Genomic DNA, 20,923 nt, shown 5'->3' with positions numbered 1-20,923 from the left:
TAATATCGTTTGGTTGGAAACACCCAGATTGTAACAGAACTTCGTGCAACTTTGCAGAAAATCCTGGCAGCTTAATCGTGGTAAGAATCCCGTATTTTCCGAACATTTTTAGTAAAAAACACGAAAGTTTAAAATTATGTATTATTTAATTTCTTTATTTTAAACTGACTACATAGAACTTGGTCCTATTGTTGTCCTTTGGTTTGAGTACCCTTAACAGTCGCGGGTGAAGTATGACCACTGAAGAGTTTATTGAGTCGTCAACACATCCACCCCATAGAAAAACCAAATGCAGCCGTTTGCATCGAGCTAGGATAGTTAATAGCCTCATGAGCATAACTTTATTATTTAATTATGTTTTATGTAGTATTTGTTCTTTACGTAGTTTACTGAAACTGAAAGAAGCAATAATAAGTCCAGGATGGTTTTAGTGACATTTATATAAATGTAAATTATTCAATAAAATAACGAGAAGATCTATTTAGTTTTATTAGTGAAATCAATACTGAAAAATCTAACAAGTTAGTTATATGAGAAATATCAAACTCGCTACTTTACTTGACTAGTAAGATACAAAATTATGAATAATGTTTGCTAAATCTATTTAGGCAATCTTTTTTACTTAATTTAGAAGAATTTTTAAAACAGTATCCTAAGAAAATACAATCTTTAACATAAATAGGTACAAAAATAGTTTTTGTAATTAAATAATTATTATAAAATTAGAAATAACCACATAACTTGATTTCTATCTCAATTTTCTTTGTTCTGTATCCACCATCGTGTGGGCTTTTTTGCGAAACAATCTAATCGTCATAACTACAGTGGATATACCTAAAATTATCGCGAGGACAGCTAGAACTAAAGCCGCTGTGGATATATGCCCGCTGTTTACATCAAATAGATCAGCAACTAAAGCTACGGGCCTTAGAATCTTCACCACTGGTTCGCAGCCCGACTCTCTGACATATTTCGCCCATGTCCTATAAGCGTATGTAAGCTCTCTAGGTTTTACAAAAGGCCTTCGTCCCGGCACTGATTTGTTAATTGTTTGCGTCAAATTGCGCAGCTGGGTCTCGTTGTAATGACAGTACAAATTCTTTTTCTTTTTGTTGCCTTTTACGACAATATCTTTCTCAGCGCTCTTGGCACCGACCAACATATCCAAATCTCCTTTTATCATGTTCGCCCAATCCCACATTTCTGCTATTTTACAGTTACATAAGAAAGGATTACCGAGCAGATTCAGTGATCGTAACTTAGGATTATTTATGAATACTTCAGGTTCTATAGTTGTTAAATTGTTGTTGCTTAGGTTGATCTTTTCTATGTGACGAAGTCGTTCCAAGAAGGACAGGCTGCTATCGCCGGATTTAATATGATTACCCGCTAAGTTTAGGTCAGTAATGTTCTCGGTGTTTTTGAAAGCATCTCTGTTCAAAGATAAGATGTTGCAGTTGCTGAGATCGAGAATTGTAACTTGGGACAATTGCCTCGGGAATAGTGGTCCAGATTCAGGGATAACAAGAGGGTTTCCACTAAGTCGGATCTCTCTTAAATCCATATAAGTGAGATTTTTAAAGAATGCGTTTGCATTAAGCGGCCGTTTAAGTCCGCAGAATTCTAACTCTAGTGTTGTCAATTGCGTTAAATTTCCAAAGAGACCAGCTTCAAGAGAAAGTAGATCATTACCAGAAAGAATAAGACGTTTCATGGAGGTCATCTTTGCAAAAGAGTCTGGTCCGATGTAAGATAAATTACTGTAGCCCATATTTAAATATTCCAATTTTTCCAGGGGAGCTAGTAGTTTAGTAAAGACATTGACCAGAGGATTATGTGATATATCCAGTTCTAGCAGGTTCTCAAAAACGTTAAAGTTATCGGGGAGATTATGCAAACCACAATTGCTCAAGAATAGCCTTTCCAATTTGGGAAGAGGTGCGAGCGCTTCCTGTAAATCTGGTGCGAACAACGGATTACCAGAAAGATACAGAATTCTTAATTTAGTCGCGTTCGCAAACGCTTCTCCCGAAATCGGACCTTTGATGTGACAGTTAGATAGGTCTAATAATTCTAAGTGGGTAACGCTATTACCCAATATGGCTCCAACATCTAAATCTCGCAATTCGTTGTCTGCTAAGATAAGTGTCACCAAATTTGTGCAGTTCGAAAAAGTGTCTTCGGTCAAAGAGGTTATGCCTGACTTTCTCAGATTGAGATATTCTAGTCTAATTAGATTTCCTAGTACTTCGGACCAGTTGGTGTTAGTAAAGAAATTACCCGCTAGTTCTAGCCTCTTGAGATTTGTCAAAGAAGAAAATGCACCATCGCTTATTGTCGTGAGTTGACAGTCATTTAAGTTTAAGTTGTCTAGACTTGTCAGGACATCGAAAACACCGACATCAAGGTTACGAAGAGGATTACTAGAGAGATCCACTGTTGTTAAAGATGTGATATTGTCGAAGAATTGCGTGTTGATGACAGAAAGATTGCAGGAACTGATGTCAAGATACTGCAGCGTGCTGGAGATTAGAAACGGCCCGTCCACAGTTGTGATCGGGTTGTCTTGAAGTTCCACATTTAGGAGGCCCCGCGAGTCTCTGAAATTACGTAAAAATTATTATTATTAAATTTATTTTGATGTAAATGTAAAGTCTTAAAACAGACAAAGCAAAGATGAAGGGGCCTCAAATCGTACGAGAAGCGTGTGTGGCGAATTCAATTTGCCTTCTTTATGCGCCCATTATCTAATATTGGCCCGAGTTGTGGCAATTTGCCGTCATTCCACTTCGCCGCAAGTTCAGCACCAATTGGTAACAATTTTGTCATCTATTGTGTTGTGATAGTAAATGTCTCGCCACCTGTTAATATTCTACGTACAATTTTTTTTTATATCATAAGGTGGCAAACGTGCGAGCGGCCACCTGAAATTGCTAAAATAGCGAAGTGACCGTTGCCCATAGCCATACGCAATTGCATATGCGTTGCCTACTTTTAATCGACGGAGGAGAGGATGCACAGAAAGAAAAAATAATGCCCCTTTCCATGCATCCTCTCATCCGGAAAGTCCACTTCCGCTTCCCATTTTTTCCTTATAAGAAAAAGGGTGGGAAGGAATAGAGGACTGACTACCACTTATAACGTTCTTATGAATAGATACTCAATTTATTGGCCAAAACCTTAACAATGGTCTAACAATATATCATCATCCACCTGCATTTGCTTTTGCTACATTTGAATCAGTTTTAACAAGACAAACCGGAGTATAAATAATCGAAGGTAAACAATGAATCGATGTCGAAGCTATCTGATATAAACCACATATAAGGAGTTTGCACTTCCGCTTGATCGTCATACGATTCCGAGTCTATTTATTGTATTATTGTTAACTTACGTAGATATTAAATTAAACATAAAATTGTTTGGAGGTCACATGTCAAGTGAAGTAGTACAACAATTGAACTCAGTATATGTTTGTTTTTTTAATTATTTATGAATATCATTGAGTCATACAAATATTTATTTGTCTTGCAGATAATCGTTGTAAAAAAGAAAAACATTTTTCATTGAGTTGTGGCACTCAGAGTAATGTATTATACTTTTCATTTCTGTATTTATGGCGCCTCTATGCTGACCTTGCGTGAATTACAATTATTATTGTACACAATGACCTGGCTGGTTGTCGGCTTTCCGTCTGACATTGCCTTCTTTTGAAATAATGGGATTAAATGCGGAAAAGACGCTCTTTGACTTAGTCATACCGGTTTCCGGGAAATTACGATCTTATTTACAAATAACCCATCCGCGAATTAAAGTTTCTATGTTCTTGACTTAGTTACTGACAATTTTTAAATATCATAAAAAATAATTAAGCAAATTTACTTACAAGAATGCTTCAGGATCCACGTATGTGATATTATTCCCGGACAGATCGACATCTATGAGATATTCGAGTCCTTTGAATGAATTCTTCTCAACCCTGGTGAGTCTGTTATTCGCGATCTGTAATCTCCTCATCTTGATGTCAGGTGGGAAGGTCTCTAGCGTTGTTATATTATTGCCGTTGAGGTCCAGAATGTACACGCTCCTACTGAGCTCATCGTACGGAACCTCAGTTAGGTTGCTCTCCGAACAGTCGGTGACCCAGTTGATTCTGAAGTAGTGACAATCGCACTCGTCCGGACACTCCAGCTCGAAGCTGTCGCCATTAAAGCCATAGACAACGCTCACTATGAGGCATAGAGAAAATACCGTTACGGCAGCCATGTTTGATTTGATGATTGTCTTCGTATACGAGATTTTCACAATACATTCCCACCCATATTAGATGAAAATAGATCTGAAATAATAAAATAAGTATAATTAATATTTATTATTCCTAAATTTTTATGGCCCTTGCTCTTTTCAGGTTTTTGGAAGTTAAAGATGTTATTTTATAGTTCCATACTAAGCTTTTAAGTTTCAAGTCAAAATAATGATTCTTATAAACACGTTTACTTGTAAAATGTAAAAAAAAAATGACTAAATAAAGGAAAAACAGACTATCAGCGCAGATGGTTTCACTGTTACTCATTTATTTCTGGCCAAAAAGTGATCCAACGCGCGGCAATCAATAGAGTAAAATTGGTCTCTAATGGGGACCCAATAATTCTAAATTTGCGCACTTAACCTCTGTTCTTCCGCTTGTATATAAATTGTGTATAGTTATCCTATTCCTATAATTATTATATTAGCTACGATATGGCGATACAACGAATCTATTAGGATGATTAGGTTGATTAGGATTCACGTTACGGCGTGCTAACATAATTATGTGCACAAACAATCGCTGGGAACGACAAATTGAATGAATAAATATTACATGTTTTGAGTACTATTAAAATATTTTTTACAAAATAAAAAAACGATCTTATGGCCAAAGGTGGTCATTCTTGAACACAAGTAAAAACTTTTTGGAAAAAAAAAACATGTTAATTGTTATTATTGTGTTTTCACGGATGTTTATTGATTACAAATTTTACTAACAATGATGGTATGTAGTCCTAATTCTAGTAGATTTTTAAAACTTTGGACATGGCGTTGCCATCGCATTAAGAAGTGCTCAACAAAAATGCTCAATAGATAAATCATATTCGACCACTGTTTGCATCTGCTAGAAATTTTCATTCGATCATTTTATTTTAACCATCGATCATCAATGGACCGAGGTCAATTCATCATTCCCGCTCGGCCGCACCGTGCCTTGAATTGTACCCGCCATTGTGACATTATGCGTAATCCGGAGTGGCGCGACAATCGCCTTAATGGTCGCCATCCTGCGCCGGCCACTACTCGTTTCCCGCCAGAATTTTCCAGAAGTAGCGTTTACCGTGATTAGGTCATGTATTCATTAAGCCCTCTCTGTCACGTGACAACGATATAACTTTAAGCCGAGATTTAAATTCATAATCTATTTATTCCATTTCATAGGTACGTTTAACATATTTTTAATATTTAATTTTATTCAAGTTTAATGAAAGGGCTAGTATTCACGGACTCTGTGAATAGTTTAAAACAAATTCCACTTTACGTAGATGGAATTTGAAAGAACAATTACTTTACTTCTATTTGTAACATTATCCAAAGGAGTGATACGAACAGGTTGAAAGGACAAGGTGCCCGTATCTAAATATAGAAAACCGCGCATTGAACTTAAGGGTCAGACTAAGTGCACTCGAGTCCCGGTAAACCTGTGTTGGAAGGAGCAAACACATTAAAAGAAATAGCCAAACACTAGCCATTAGCCCTAAGTAAAGTCAATGAACTTTGAGTTACTTTGCCGAAGTAAAATTTTAAGGATAATCTGATTATTTCAAAAAATATTAATAATAACTTTGTTATTAACCATTTTTATCTAAATAAATCTGAATATGTTTTAGCAGCTATAGTTCACTAGTTAAAACATAATTTATTGTTAAAATAACTTTTCTAATTAATCGAGATAAAACTTTAAAAAAATAATAAACTGAGTACGTATATTCGAAATTACAAGGAATGTGATGTCAATTACGGTGTTGGGTAAGGACGGGCAAAATTATGCTAATGTTCGCTAAAAAAAACAAACATTATTCAATATTAACTACATAGTGAATAAGTGAGCCGGCGACGCGGCGTGGCACAACGGCAATGTGTTGACCGCCGAGTCGGGAGCGCCGCGCCGCGCACTTTTGTTATGATGTACCTAAACTGACAATGGACGCATTACAATGCTAACCTTGAAACATAACCTACAAGAGACTAGCTTCAATATAATATACGGCTTATATGTTAGTTAAATGTACTATTATCACTTTCAATGCACCTTTCTACCCATTTCCCCCATTCGCCCTCCAGTCCACTATAAGTGAAAATCGTAATGGGACTGTGTTACGAGACTCAGATTTGTGACCCTTTGGAAAGTCTTTGATATTCGCGCAGACTGCATTTTCATTATAGCTTAAAGTAAAATTGAAGGTAAAATGCTGAAGGTAATCACGAGGAAAAAACAATACTGTAAATAAAACCTAGTTTTAAGTAAACAACAACAATTTTAACTCATATTGCCATCGTGCGATCTATATTATTTTTAAAGGGACTATTAGAATTTATGTGATAAATATAATTAACGTTTACTATTAAGCATGAGAAATGCTCACAAAGGGCTTTCACGACATAAAAAAAGCCTGTAATGTTCAATAGTATGTGTAGCGAGATATGCGCGTGTGTGTGTATGCGTGTTCGTGTGTGAGTGTTTATATAACGAGCGCAATCAACAGTTAGCACCTGTTTGCATTTGCAGTTAGCTTATGTAGCAAGTTGAACGTATGCATAATGGTATCATTATTAAGTTACAATTAATTTGTGTTATGGCTTCGTACTGCGCACTTCGAAAACACATAAAAAACACTTCTTTCTATAAAACCGGAGACCACCTCAAAGGTTTATGTGAATGTTTTTGCAGTACGCCACGCTGTTTACAAATTTTATAACATACGCGAAAGTATCAAACGTCCTCTAAATCAATAGTGAAAGTGATATGGTGGAAAAATACTAAGATTTTCATTATTTAAATTTTTCTGCCACACCTTTTTCTCTTGAGTATATTCATAACATCGAATGTACTTTAATCAATACTTTCTTTCCTAAAGGGCACTCGTAGGACGCGCAAGTTACAATACTATTGGTATTCCGTTACAAATCTGTCTGTTCACGCGATGCAATTATGATGAAAATGTCAATTTCAGCGTAAAACAAAATAAATCTGCTAGGAATTCCAGAATCACCACTCGGGTCTAGGATTTTTTCACGTATTATTTTATTTTCTTGTATAAATGCGATTAACAACTGGATGGTAAGCAATGTATATTTCAATACACATAATTCATAATATAAATAGTGATTAAATATTAACATATGAGTATATTTATTTTTGAAATTATATACTATATCTATCGCTGTTATCGCGTTGCACATCAAAACATAATGAGATGCAACGTTTTTTAGTTCTTGTATTAAGATGTAAATCGTATCAGTTTACAACATATCAGATGCAGACATTTCCTTATAGAATCTACGATTTTAATACTACACATTTTGAACAACAAAAATGTTGAAAAAACAACAGACAGAAAATCAATCTTAACGGCGAAGGAGGCTTAAAAAATCCAATAAAATGTAACTGCATATATACCGAGGTCAGGTCTATTGTTTTTTCCGGCACGCTGCGTACAAGGAGTAAACTTACATGACACCACGACAGCAGACAAGCACTCGCATTGCACGACAACTCCCAACTGCAAGTGCAACAAACAAAATCTTTGCCACAGACCACATAAACTCCTACGGAGTATGTGATACGTACGTACTACGTAGCGAGAGTTGATTCCAAAAGTAACGGAGGAGCCACACGAGCGGCGGCGCTCCTGCTACTAGCACAACGACCTGCATAATTAATAATAGACCGCAAACAAACTGACATCATGACCTCCCGTCGATAGGAGTTAGTAATGATTTTTGTATAAAATCTTTAATGTTTCAATTTCCTTTAGCATTATCATTGTTTGGCTATTTTTATAATGGGGCACCGGTAATACACCGCAGCCGCGTCGCCCATGTGGCTATTCCTGGGTTTTGGTTGTTCTGTAATAGACGGGACATAACGCATCTGTGCCGAGCGAAAGGTTGTTTCAAAGTTCCAGAAAAAGTGTGTTGCGAGACACACTCATACAGCAGCATGAGCAAGTATTGACAATCTAAGATTATGACTTCCTCCAATACAACCTAAATATAAAAATATTGTTATTTTATTTTGGCCTATGGAGCATTGGCGAAGATATAACGCTTATGAACACACCTCGTTGACACTTCATGATGAGCAGAATTACCTTAAAGCACGAAGATATTTTGAACTGAGAATGTATAGCTAAATTGCAGTTTAAATAATTAGATATGGGCAACATTTACTTAATTTGTCAACTGAAATGTCATTGTCAGATATAATTCGACATTGACATTGGTTGAAATTTATAAAAACATTACAATTTTATCATAAATAGATTTATTCGGTGGAAAAAAGGAATTCTTGTAGTTTTGCATATTTATGCGGTACTTATGGCGCAAGTCAGTACTCCACAGTCCTCAAACGATGAAAGTCTTAAGGAGATGTTCGATAGTGCGATGAAAATGTTTAATGACATAGAAAATGGCAAAGAAGCTACCAACAGTGATCCGGTTCAGGTTTGCATACTCATTGCTTATTTTTTTTAAAATAAATAAGATCAAAATGTGTTTTGTGACATCATTTTATCATAGTTGTACCATACGCACTCTAAGCATACGCATTTAAGGTTGCTTTCAATGGCCAATTTCATTTCACATGAGATCTTAAAGTTATTTATTTAACTTATATTTTTAAAATAAGGCACAAAAAGATTAGAACAACAATCACCATTTTTAAATATTAAAAAAAATTACTTGGTTTCTAGATGACAATTAAATCTGCAATAGGTAAATTTGAGAAGACAACAAACCGTGTCTCGCTGTTGGAAATGTTCAGTAAGAATGAGAGCTTTGAAGAGTTGCCAACGGACAGCCTGCAGTACCTGCTGCTGCCTGCACTACTCGGGACTCTGACGTTGAAGCTGTGTGGCAGACCCAGGAAGGATATCATAGATGTCGCTGAAGTTTATTTTAAGTATGTTTCAGTTTCACTATTCTTTTTTTAAAATAAAATATTACTGGCCAGTCACCAGATGTATATAATATTTTTTTCAAGGTTATTAGAACAATTATAGACTAAAAAGTTATATGACCAGTGGGCCTAATTCAAACATAATTATGAAAGCTTACTGGCGCCACTGGCTGCTATGTCATTAATTTTCATTTTGACATTACCTATATAGATAAAGGTTTTACATATTTTCTGACAAATCCAATCAATAGCAAAGCCTGTCTCAACGGGCTAGATAACCCTGCTTGACTATAAATCCCTACAATTTCTCTTGCATTATAAATTTTAATAGTTCACAACATTTAAAAGAAACCTATTCCTTGTGCTTAATTATAAATGATATAAAATTATGAACTTGTAACTTATTTTACTTTCATTTCAATTTTAATTTTTAGAACAATATAAATGTGTTATCTTCATTGTTTTGCAGAGATTTTTTAACAAGATGCAAAGATTACGGCCTCACAGATGTGATGGTGTCACCCAGTGAAAATGAAACACAAACCATAAGCACCCGACCACAGAGTGAAATAGCTAAAATAACCAGCATGGTAAGTACAGATAAGTAATAACTCTAAAGTAAACAAGTATTAAAACTTACTTAAGTGCTTACAAAAAATAAAATCGATTTATATTTAGGTCAAAAAAGATTTTTTTATTTAAAACAAATGACCTTTTAACTGAAAATAGATAGCATTAGTAGTTCCAAGATATTACAATTTTTCTTAAAAAATATGAATTGCAGGTTCAATCAAGAGAAGCAAAGATCAAGAGATACAAAGAGGCTAAAGAGTTAAAAGATAAATTAACAAATCTGTCTAAAGCGATGTCATTGGTCGGCGTGGAGGAGGAGACAAAGCGGGAATACGCTAAGACAATGCTACTGCATTATATCAATCAAGCAGTGGACGAACTGGCCAGTATTGAACAGGAGAAACCCATCTTAGAATACATGGCGAAACATAGTGGAGGTAAATAAACATTTTTATAAGTTTGAATGTTGATATGTTTTTAAACTCCGACTTTTGATGCATAAGGAATTAAGAGTAGAAAATTGTTCATGAAAAACAAAAAAAAGACCTCGATGAGGGTGCACGATGGTAGGAAATAAAAGTATTAACAATTGAAATACACTAGCAGCGGGTTCATCGAAAATAGGTAAATTTTGAAAGGGAAATAGTTGAGAATCTGTGATCCAGTTTTTAATTATATTTTGCTTTTAGAACCGAAGCCAAGACAGAAGGAGCGGTCAGCGCCACTGAAGCCAGTGATAATAACCCGCGATGCGATACAGAAGGCGGTGTTCGGCGCTGGCTACCCCTCCCTGCCCACAATGACTGTGGAGGAATTCTATGATAAACGAGTTAAGGAGGGAACGTAAGTATATATTAAATTACGCCTCTATGCTTATCAAAATAAGGTTTTTTATTTAATGTAATTGTTGCTGATTTGCAGATTCCCCGGGCCAAACATACCTCATACTAGGATACAATCTGCGGAGACGGATCAGGATGAGGCGGAACAAATACACAAGGTGAGTTTAGAATTATATTTATATCTTTATTACATTTCCTACTCCTGCGTCCTAAATCTAGCGTGTGATTGTTTTTAATACTTTCATACGTGCTTTAGGAGCGTCTCATCGAGGAGGACGATCCCGAGGAGCTGGAGCGACAACGCAACATGGACGAGTACAAGGACGACCATCGCCGTGGTTGGGGCAACAGATACAATAGGAGTTAGTGACAACGCCATCTAGCGTCTGACTTGTTAATTGTTCAAGTGCACCAGACGAAAAAAACTACGCCATCTAGTGACAGATTTATAATCGTCCAATTTTTAATACAAAGCGTTTCACATATGTACAGGAGTTTTAGCATGGTTCAACGCCATCTATTGATGTTTTTGTGTCATTGAGCAAAACGAACACTATTTTAGGTTTGTGCTCGTAACGTGCTAATATACGCGAATTATAACGTTTGAAATAAATGGTTGTTTCAGTATTCCTTAATATTTATATGTCTTTATTTGAAGTAGTTAATATTTCCCTACCTATCTTATCCTTATAGCAAAAGGATGGAAGGTGAGAGGACTAAAATTAGGACACGACACCGACACGCACAATCATCAGACGAATCGCGGATTCATTTCCACTTGACGCCTCTCATCTGTGTGGTCGTGGTATGTGGTAACAGATGTTGTTTCTGGCTCTACCATTGTTGACAAGCTGACCCTTAAGGTCAGTAACAGTGTTTAGCAATAAACTACGCTTTCTCCATCTGTTGGAATGAAATCGAAAGTGACGACGCACTTTGTAATTTTCTTACTTAACAACACATAATCATCGTAACTGTGAGAAATGCAACATGTTAGTGTTACTGCAATCATATTGAATTTTTAAAAAAACATCTGGCGGTTCAACTAATGACCATAGACCATAACCATGACCCATAGACAAAAAAGTGTTGCCGTTGCCTTTATGTCAAAGGATAAAATACTTGATCCTTTTGTAAATCGAATTAATTCTATGCTATTTATGTTGTTTTCAATAGTATATAGTACTTATAGCTACTTTACTACGAATCCAAGTAAATAATATAAATATTATGATTGCACATTTTAGAATCGACATGTAGGAGTGCGTATGTAAATACATAATTGTGTACATAACTGAGAGTTTTCTCACGGCATTTCCTGGTGCGGCGCCCACCACGCTCAAATGTTTTCCAATCAAGACGGAGCTGACAATTGACAGTTCAAATAAAAACATTAGCGTGTTATGTAACACGACATCTATCTGAAGTGAACATTTTGTAAACATTTCTGTACTGCTCATAATGTTGCAGTTACTAAATGAATGTTCGTATTGAAAATATTATAGCATCAAGTTTTGCGTGCCTATACATATAACATACTACCGGTCGCTCGCGACTTCATCGACGCGAAGTGAAAGAAAACACAATTATAATAGTAGCCTATGTTCGACCAGAATATGTTCCATACGTATGCCAAATTTCATCGATATCTGTACAGCCGTTCTGGGGATACCTTCAAACAAATATTCATCCACCCATCCATCTAAACATTCGCATTTATAATCTATATATATATATATATAAAAGAAAGTCGTGTTAGTTACACTATTTATAACTCAAGAAAGACTTTACCGATATGGCTGAAAATTGGTGAGGAGGTTTTTTCCTAATTTTTTTCTCTCGAGTTTATGCCTTGAAGAGCTGCTTTTGTTTTAACTTACTAATATTATAAATGCGAATGTTTAAATGGATGTGATGTGGATGGATGTATGGGTGGGCTACACTAATTAAGTTTCTTATATATCCACGCGGACGGAGTCGCGGGCGACACCTAGTATTAGATAAAGTAAGCATACATATAGGCAAATAAGTTGTCAATTTTGGTCAGCTTATTAGGTATTTTGAGGTTTAGTGTTACCAGCATCAAAATATTATATTGTAAAAAAAACTAATAAAGTAAAAAAATCTCTTCTTATGTAATAAGAGAAGATATAACTTGTTATTATATATGTCTGTGCTACCAGGAAACCATGAGTTGATTAGCGATGCGAGATGCATGAATAGCTCAAGGTGAGGGAGACGTAGCAGAAGGCGGAAGTAAACCTACACATTATTATACAATTCCACAAATGTGTCAGAGGCAGCGCGGAACTCCGTTATGCAATTTCACACGAGGGTAGCACAGTGAGCCAGGACAGTAGACAGTGCAATACGACAATTGGACTGCCTGACATTTACTAAAATGTATAGTTGACCTTTTTCAAAGAGTTGTAATAAATATGCCTTTATATAAATCTGTAGTACTCTTGTATTCGGGCGTTTGCTTTCAAAAAATACTACTACTGTAGTACTACTGCACTGGCTTACTGTGCTGTCTTCATGTGAAACTACCATATCGTTTGCGAGTGGTCATTGCGCAGGTGAGGTGGCATTATAATGCATTGCGCGGGGTGCATTTGCATTTCTCGAGCGGATCTGGGTCGACTAACTACGACTGGGGTGACGGGTCCATTATAATTAATACGTACTATCAGTAGCTCTAGGTTGTGAAGCGTAAATGGCAATGAAAATTGCTAATATTAGAGCTGATTCAGACTAACGTTTTGGTGTTGTGCGAAATTTTTTCAATGATTTCTGCAAATTGAAGACACCACTAAATCAACAGTGAGCAAGTTCAATTAGTCAATTAGCCATGTCTTAGTGATATCAGAACTGTATGAAAATTATATTTGAAATATGTTCCCATAAGGCATACATAATGTCTTAATATCATACTTCTTACTAATATTATAAATGCGAATATTTGCATGTATGGATAGATATTTATTACAAGGTATTTCTAAAACGGCATTGATATCGCTAAAATTTAGCATGGATGTAGAACATAGTCTGGAAGAACACAAAGGCTACTAATTAAGATTTTTTCGAGTCGGGCGACAGCTAATTATGTTATACATATAAAACAGTCCTGACGTGGTTGCCGCAGACCGCAACGCTCGTGTGAGACTGCGTTTCATTTAATCGGCGGTTAATCGTTTCGTTATAAATTATTTCCCGACCTGTAAAAGTCCCGGGTTGGAGCCGGGCGTATGGATGTCGACCACTTATTAATCTAACGGTCACGAGAATTATGTAAATGAAGCATTTAAAATCAGATTAAATATAAATTCGATATGTAATATTATATAAGAAGTGCTTGTACTAAAGACTTTGAGGTATCTACACTAATTGGCTCTTATAGTCACCACTTAATGTATCTGAGAGCGACAGTTTGGAAATTTTCTGTATTCTGAAATACACTTTATCATTAGGAAAAACATTCACTTATTTGACCCATGAAGATTCATCGTATTAACTTAGTAGTAGTATACTTTAAATGGAAATAAGACAGTGAACTTTCTATATAATAAATTAAACAGTGTGGTTGTATTTAGAAAGTACAGGCGATTGGCTTTTTAATTAGCGTGTCATTGAATGCAGGAGGCCGACAATGATAGCCTGCGCGAGGATGCACGTAGATCTAGATTTTACAGCACAACCTTATTTGTCCTGAGGACGAGACTATACTATAACGATAATGAAAGAGCAGGTTACTTCATCGAATTTTCTTGAAGCATTAAACAATTGAAAAAAACTTTAATAGTCTATCTAGTTTTTTGTAGGTTATGACCATTTATTTATCTCCGAAGTTCTAGGCTGTTATAGGATGTTATAGGTTTGTAAGAAATTCAACCGTTGTTTATGGAATATTCAACTTTTATTTATAATCCTATAAAAGTAATGTTTCGTGGTAAAACCAAAGACCATAAAGGTATCATATGATATCATAAATTAATTTTATGACACCCTTATAAGATCAAACGGCCAGTAACAAGAGAGGCGTGTGTTCTCCGACTATTACGGTAGGCAAGGTAATGACAGGAAACGTTTTCGTTGGCCACCGACACAGGCGTTATTAATGGTCGTAGAGAAACCTCCTTGAATTAGACCGCAACATTATCTATGCCAGTTACTAGAGTTGCTTTGATTACCATTGACTATAAGGGCTTAAAAGATTTATCTGAACACTAGCTGTTGCTTATGACTTCGACAAGTTAGAATTTAAAAAATAATTTTGTCGTTTCGGAGATTATATAGATAACAGACAGACAGACAAACAAAAATTAAAAAATGATTTTTCTTTATAAGTAATGCAAATACACCATGTACAATAAATATTAAATATAATTTTGATATTACAGACAGATACTCGATTTTATTAACTGTATAGATCATAAATATAAGCCTAAAGATCGAATGGCCAATGTAGAGGATAAATTTTAATTCTAAAAGGTATATATAACAGCAATTTACTTGTCGACTTTATTAAAAAGGAACTTTACTTATTTATTTAACCGGGATTTTCCCTATTTATTGCCCAGTTGGCGACACTGTGACATGTGTCATAATTCCGTAGTTCCCGCCAATAACATTTCCTTATCTATGGCTTGCAGTGACCCCTATACATATGGATAGGCTATAAAACATGATTTTTGTGCCTATTTGATTTTCGCCATTTAGACGTTGACGGTTGCGGTTAGAAGCGATGGCGAGGATTCGAACTGATAACACAGGTAGAATTACCTATAAGGAATTTCAACATATTAAGCGAATGTAAATTGGATCGGAGCAAACGAAGTTACTACCAAGCATTGTCATATCCATTTATAAAGATTGTAAGCATGGCCTGTCAATTTCAGTATTCTTTTTTTAAACAATTCAAAATGTTTGTTGTTTTCAGTCAGTTGTTATCTACAGATGTTTTATCTTAAACTTTATCTCATACTTGTGTCATTTCACGTGTCATTTATCTCCGGTTAGTTTTTGCCAGTAGCAAATGATTTGTACTGTTACGAAGTTTTGTTATAGTTTTGTTTTTTTTTTCTTGTGCATCAATGATGTTGCAGTGTGACACTGACCCTGTAAAGGTATTTTTTTAAAATCTTTTATTTAACATTCAGACATATTCTAAGAATGGTGTTCATTGAGATTAAACGTCATCATTATATTGTTTCGATTAAGTCGACTTGATTTGTTGCAAAAAAAAATCTCTACGGATATTTAAAAAGAAACATTGACAGTTTAGAAATTTGTTAGAGATGAATATAACTACAAGAAAAGGCTTAAGACATACCTTGAATATTTTCTCATTAGAATTTATTTTGTGTTTACTCGCAAAGGAGCGGGTTGTCATAAAATTGAACACTAAAGTGCTTTGTGGTCAAAGTGCTAAAATATCCTTTGTTTACTGTTTACTTCAAGACTGTGTGTCTGTGTTTTGTTTTTAATAGAATGTGAGACATTAAAAACAATTTGTTCTTTTATAATATTTTAAAAATTAGAGTTAGTTTAATTTTATTCGAATAAAAAACAAAAATTAAAATTGACATTCTATATTTAAAATCGAAGGGGAACTCCCGAATATAAAAACGAAATTTCGATAAAATATAATTCGTATAGAAGACTAATCTTTAGACAAGCATTTACGTCACCAGACTTCACTGTTTGTGCAATAAGTAATTTCAATTTTTTATCTGAATTGCCATTCTTGTATTAAGAACATTATCGTACATGTGACTCAAAAGGTTTCAAGAAATGTGTAACCACCAAAATCCAATGCTTAAATATCACGATAAGATAAAATGTAAAGGAAAATCCAAAAGTGACAAACGAAAATGAACAGAGACGAATATCACCGAATACAACAGAAGCCATGCTCAATGTTAAGATATTTTAAGCATCGAAATAGCTATCTTACTAATATTATAAATGCGAATTTTAGATAAAGATTTAATCAAATTTTTGGTAGATATAAAGATAACAAAAAAAGTATGAGTGTAAAGGAACGCCCACGAATATATTCGCCAATCAGTGACATCGTTCACAAATGAATCACCGGTAGGGCAACCACTATCTTCGGTATTTAGTGGTGATGCTTGAACTATTTTCTTAAAAAGCCCTTGGTCAAAAGCTGACGGATCGATTTCAATTTTTATCAAAGGAAAAAATGATTCCAGTTTCTTTTTAAGTTGTTGTTTGTTTCTTAAGTTCTCTTTGACACTACGACTATGCATTTTATCCTCTGTTAACCATGAATGAAAACTAGTTGTATATAAAAATGTTATGTAAGGTTGATAAGGAGTACAGTGTAGAAAGTGTCCACACGTTGTTGTGGGTTGTGACTTGTGATGCGGTGCAGTGAAGCGGCAATATTTGAGTATTACGTCAATGTTGAGTTAGAAAGCAACGCAGGTCCGCAGTCTTCGCAGTATGACTTTGTCATTCTTAATGTGACCACGATTTCATGTTTTAGGAGGACATAATTAAAAGTAGTACCTGTAGATGGGCTTTTAGAATTGTGTCTTTTGTAAACTTAAGTCTTTTATTGGTTATTTTATTTAAAATGATTCCTGATTATACAATGTTTGTTAGGTTTTTTACGTCTGTCTTGCCTTGTCTTTAATTATTTCACAAACTATATCGTTTCTCTTCGCATTAAAATTCAGCAGTTTAGTAATTTGTTTTTCTTTTTATCGTCTGTTTTAATTTTCTAAAAATCGAATTTTTTGGTTACACTATTTTATACAGATGCGACATAACTTTGGTCGAACGTAACGCCGCTAAATGTACATAAGTACCATGCCATAGACATTTAAAAACGTCTTTGTTTTTTTATTGCCATATGAGGTAACAGTTTGGAAGGCAAACGTGATTTCCGTGCGGATGGGCCCTGTTGTATAACGCTTCGTTTGTACGCGCCCTTAGTAGGGGCCATCGTGTTCATTGCCTATTAATTGAAGGTGTGAGATGTGTACAAATTTAGTATCGTATTTTATTGAACTTATTCCACGTGTACACCTGCTCTAATAAAAAGAGCCACAAGAAATGGCGCATTTAAACGAATTAAAACTTTTCTAGCAAATAATAGACCTAGACCAAACATAACTTTATCAACACTACGACGCAGTTCTTCATGTTCTACCTTATTTGTATAACATTAAAATGCAACATAGGTTTATTCTAATAATAAATATTAATCAATCTTTATAAGGACCGTTGTAAACAAATGACATAACCACGTAGATAACAATTAAACGACACATGTATGGCATGTGACGTGCGCAAACGACTGCGGACACGTGAGAATCTGAACCGATTAATCAAATGATGCTGATCTTTAAGTATCACTATTCTATTTTATATTTTCATTTTGTCTTTTTTTTTACTTTTTTTTTGAAGACAAAATGAAAATATAAAATAGAATAGTGAAACTAAAAGATCAGCACGCACTGTTAGAAGATATATTTACCACTGATATAAAATACAGATACAAAAAAGGAAGAAAAAACACGAAGGAAGTTCCAAATACAAAAATATAAAAATTATGAGTAAAAAAACGTATAAAAAGGTTCCGTATCTGTCGGCAACAATATGTACTGATATCACAGCGGACGAATTACAGCAAGATTATACCAATGTTATGTTGGTATAATCCTGCTGCATCATACAATGCAGTAGTTTGGATACGAATGCTTTGTTACAAATGGAATGAAATTGTGAATTTCCCGTTTGAAAATATAAAATAGGAACAGGAAACACAAATCCTATTGCGAATAAAAACGTGTGATTTGGATTAATGCTGTAAAACCGTTACAATTTAAACTCACCACAATGGACTATTAAATGGTTTCATTATCTTTTGTGCGAAAGTAATTTTCTATTAGTATGCCTTCCTTACACCTCATTACATTTCCGTTGTTACGGTTATGTTACTAAATAATACGGAATTTGATGTAAAAGAGTTGAAATTTTGTTATAAAAACAATTATGTTATTATAATTGTGTCGAATTGTCAAATAAGGAAAACGGCTTTTTGTACACAATTGAAGGAACAAATTGGAATTAATAGGAATATTTAATAATGGAACAGCCTGTATGTAATATAAGTAAGTATTAGAGACAGAGAGAGAGAGAGAGAGAGAGAGAGAGACAGAGACGGTGAAGGAAAACATCGTGATGCAACCTCCACATATCTAAGAAGAAATTCAAAAATATGTGTGAAGTCACCCAACCCGCACTTGGCCAGCGTAGTTGACTACGGCCCAATCACCCTTAACTTAGGGTAGACTCCGAGCCCCTCGGTACGGACGTATAGTGAGCTGATTATTATGATCAGAGACTCAATCTAAGACATGATGTCACCTTTCTTCATTTGTCAAAGTACAAACCATCTAATTGACCTGTGTCCGACTTGCAGTAGCACAGTCGTACAATTAGCTACTTTTAATTAATATGTCTCTAAGCAATAAATTAATTTTTTTCAACTGTTTAATATCAAATTAAATGCGGATGGAAATGGAAATCGGTGAGTTGATACAATTCTTCTATCATGTTTAGAATAGTGTGGTCATCTATACAGCGAGGTATTTTAAATTATTAGTTATTGCAAGTATAAATAAGATTTGTAGTTATTGATTCTGCATGCGTTACGGTATGTCTTAGCCATACTATTTGCATGTTAATGATTGGAGTGAGCGACGTGTCTGACCGTACATTTGTCGAAGCGCGAATTCCTTTAGCAAATAAGAGCCGAGAATTGCGATGCAAATATCATGTTTAAGGTAACTTGTTTCATTGTGTTGACGGATTAACATATGAATATTAGTGTTTACTTCTTTAAGGAGTTATTTGTAGGAGATGCTAATTAAAATAAAAAAAATAAAATAACATTTAATCCTTCCAATATCACAACACAATAAACAAAAAATAGCACAAAAATTATTATAAAGAAACACATAAAACATAACTTTAATAAGAAACAGGAAATATTTACAAAGAGTGTTGCAATGCTGACCGGATAAGGTTTTACTCAGTTTTGTATGCGGGGTGTTCCTCTCTGGACCTCAATTAGGACTTAAGGTGTAAAGAAATTTTGTCTAGATTTATAATAAATTATAAGAAGTCTTAATAAATAGACTACAAGTTAATATGTAGTTAATTAAGTTATACAACTATGTTTTACATAACTCAACTTGCCTCTCAATAGAGATTAGTATTGAATAATTCTGTGAATTGTATTTTACACCTTAACTGTATTGCTTTATTGTTCATTTTGCTTTAACAATAAATTTTCCTGCGTAATTCCATGCGAATGTTTTGCAGAAACCTCACAATGGTTTAAGCTCTGCTGACGTAAGCCTTTTGAAATTCTTTAAGCCATTTTAAAGGTTACTTTCATTAGGGATTTTTATCCTGACACAATGTATGAAGTTTATTTTTAGATTTAAAAATGAGACCGGAGTAGTGCGTGTTATATGAAAACTTTCAAACAGAATGTTGATGCCAATTAGCAGCCAAAGTTATTTGAAAAGAATAAAACCATTTATTATTACAATCTTGTTGCTTAAATCGAAACTTACAAATTTAAACTGTCATATATTTCACCGATTACGATTTCAAGATATAATTTTGAAGGTTTTTTCAAAGTTATGTTCTGATATGGACATGCTCAGTCATTATAAGTGCTTAGGGTCGATGACATGTGTTCAAGCAACAATTTATGTTGTACTTTTCCTTTAGGTTTTTAATCAGAATTGTAAGGCCCAGAAATAAATTTACTAAATAAACACAACAAAAACAGATCATGAATTTATATCTCTGTGTTTAATGCTAATTGAATTTGATCATTGTTGTATCAAACGTTATTACTTTATGAGCTGTCGTCCGCGATTTCGTCCGCACGGAATTTAAAAAAAAGGTAGCCTATGTGTTCTTCAAGACTATGTTCTATATGTATGCCAAATTTCATAGAGATCCATTTAGCAGTTCCATAGATACCTTCAAACAAACTTCCATCCATCTAAACATTTACATTTTATATTAGTAAGAAGTAAGATTTGGGTGAAGTAACAGATATGACGTCATTTTTCATGTGGTTTTTTTTATATCATAAGGTGGCAAACGAGCGAGCGGCCACCTAAACTCGACTAAAGGTAGGCACAACGCAATTGCATATGCGTTGTGCCTACCTTTAGTCGACGGAGGAGACGTTGCACAGAAAGAAAATATTTTCCCTTCCCATGCATCCTCTCATCCGGAGAGT

At 34.7% G+C, this 20,923-nt stretch overlaps 3 protein-coding genes across 4 annotated transcripts in view; 2 read left to right on the top strand and 1 right to left on the bottom strand.

The window, feature by feature from the left end:
• Positions 1–542: 542 nt before the first annotated feature.
• Positions 543–7,859, bottom strand: LOC106124695 (carboxypeptidase N subunit 2). 2 transcript variants are annotated; one of them, XM_013321611.1, is made up of 3 exons: positions 7,763–7,859; positions 3,887–4,339; positions 543–2,600 (listed from the first exon to the last, which is right to left on the bottom strand). In XM_013321611.1, the coding sequence occupies exons 2-3, from the start codon at positions 4,264–4,266 to the stop codon at positions 749–751; spliced, it is 2,232 nt and encodes a 743-aa protein (XP_013177065.1). In that variant the 5' UTR covers positions 4,267–4,339; positions 7,763–7,859; the 3' UTR covers positions 543–748. The 2 variants fall into 2 exon arrangements, with proteins under 2 accessions (XP_013177065.1, XP_013177066.1); XM_013321612.1 differs by having other exon boundaries at positions 7,709–7,782.
• A 663-nt stretch (positions 7,860–8,522) lies between these two features.
• On the top strand, positions 8,523–11,240 carry Tap42 (immunoglobulin binding protein Tap42). Its single transcript, XM_013320441.1, has 7 exons — positions 8,523–8,754; positions 9,003–9,211; positions 9,678–9,798; positions 9,993–10,218; positions 10,471–10,624; positions 10,703–10,781; positions 10,880–11,240. The coding sequence occupies exons 1-7, from the start codon at positions 8,629–8,631 to the stop codon at positions 10,988–10,990; spliced, it is 1,026 nt and encodes a 341-aa protein (XP_013175895.1). The 5' UTR covers positions 8,523–8,628; the 3' UTR covers positions 10,991–11,240.
• A 4,413-nt stretch (positions 11,241–15,653) lies between these two features.
• conu (Rho GTPase-activating protein conundrum) overlaps positions 15,654–20,923 on the top strand; it is a 64,444-nt gene continuing 59,174 nt past the window's right edge. The window contains exon 1 of the mRNA XM_013321350.1: positions 15,654–15,749. Coding sequence (XP_013176804.1) covers positions 15,717–15,749 — 33 coding nt within the window. The 5' untranslated portion in view covers positions 15,654–15,716. The remainder of the gene's footprint in view (positions 15,750–20,923) is intronic.

This window comes from Papilio xuthus, unplaced genomic scaffold (assembly GCF_000836235.2).
Source record: "Papilio xuthus unplaced genomic scaffold, Pxut_1.1 DF825946.1, whole genome shotgun sequence".
Taxonomy (NCBI): Eukaryota; Metazoa; Arthropoda; class Insecta; order Lepidoptera; family Papilionidae; genus Papilio; species Papilio xuthus.
The sequence above is the reverse complement of the archived record's forward strand: the minus strand, read 5'-3'. Positions and strand labels throughout refer to the sequence as shown.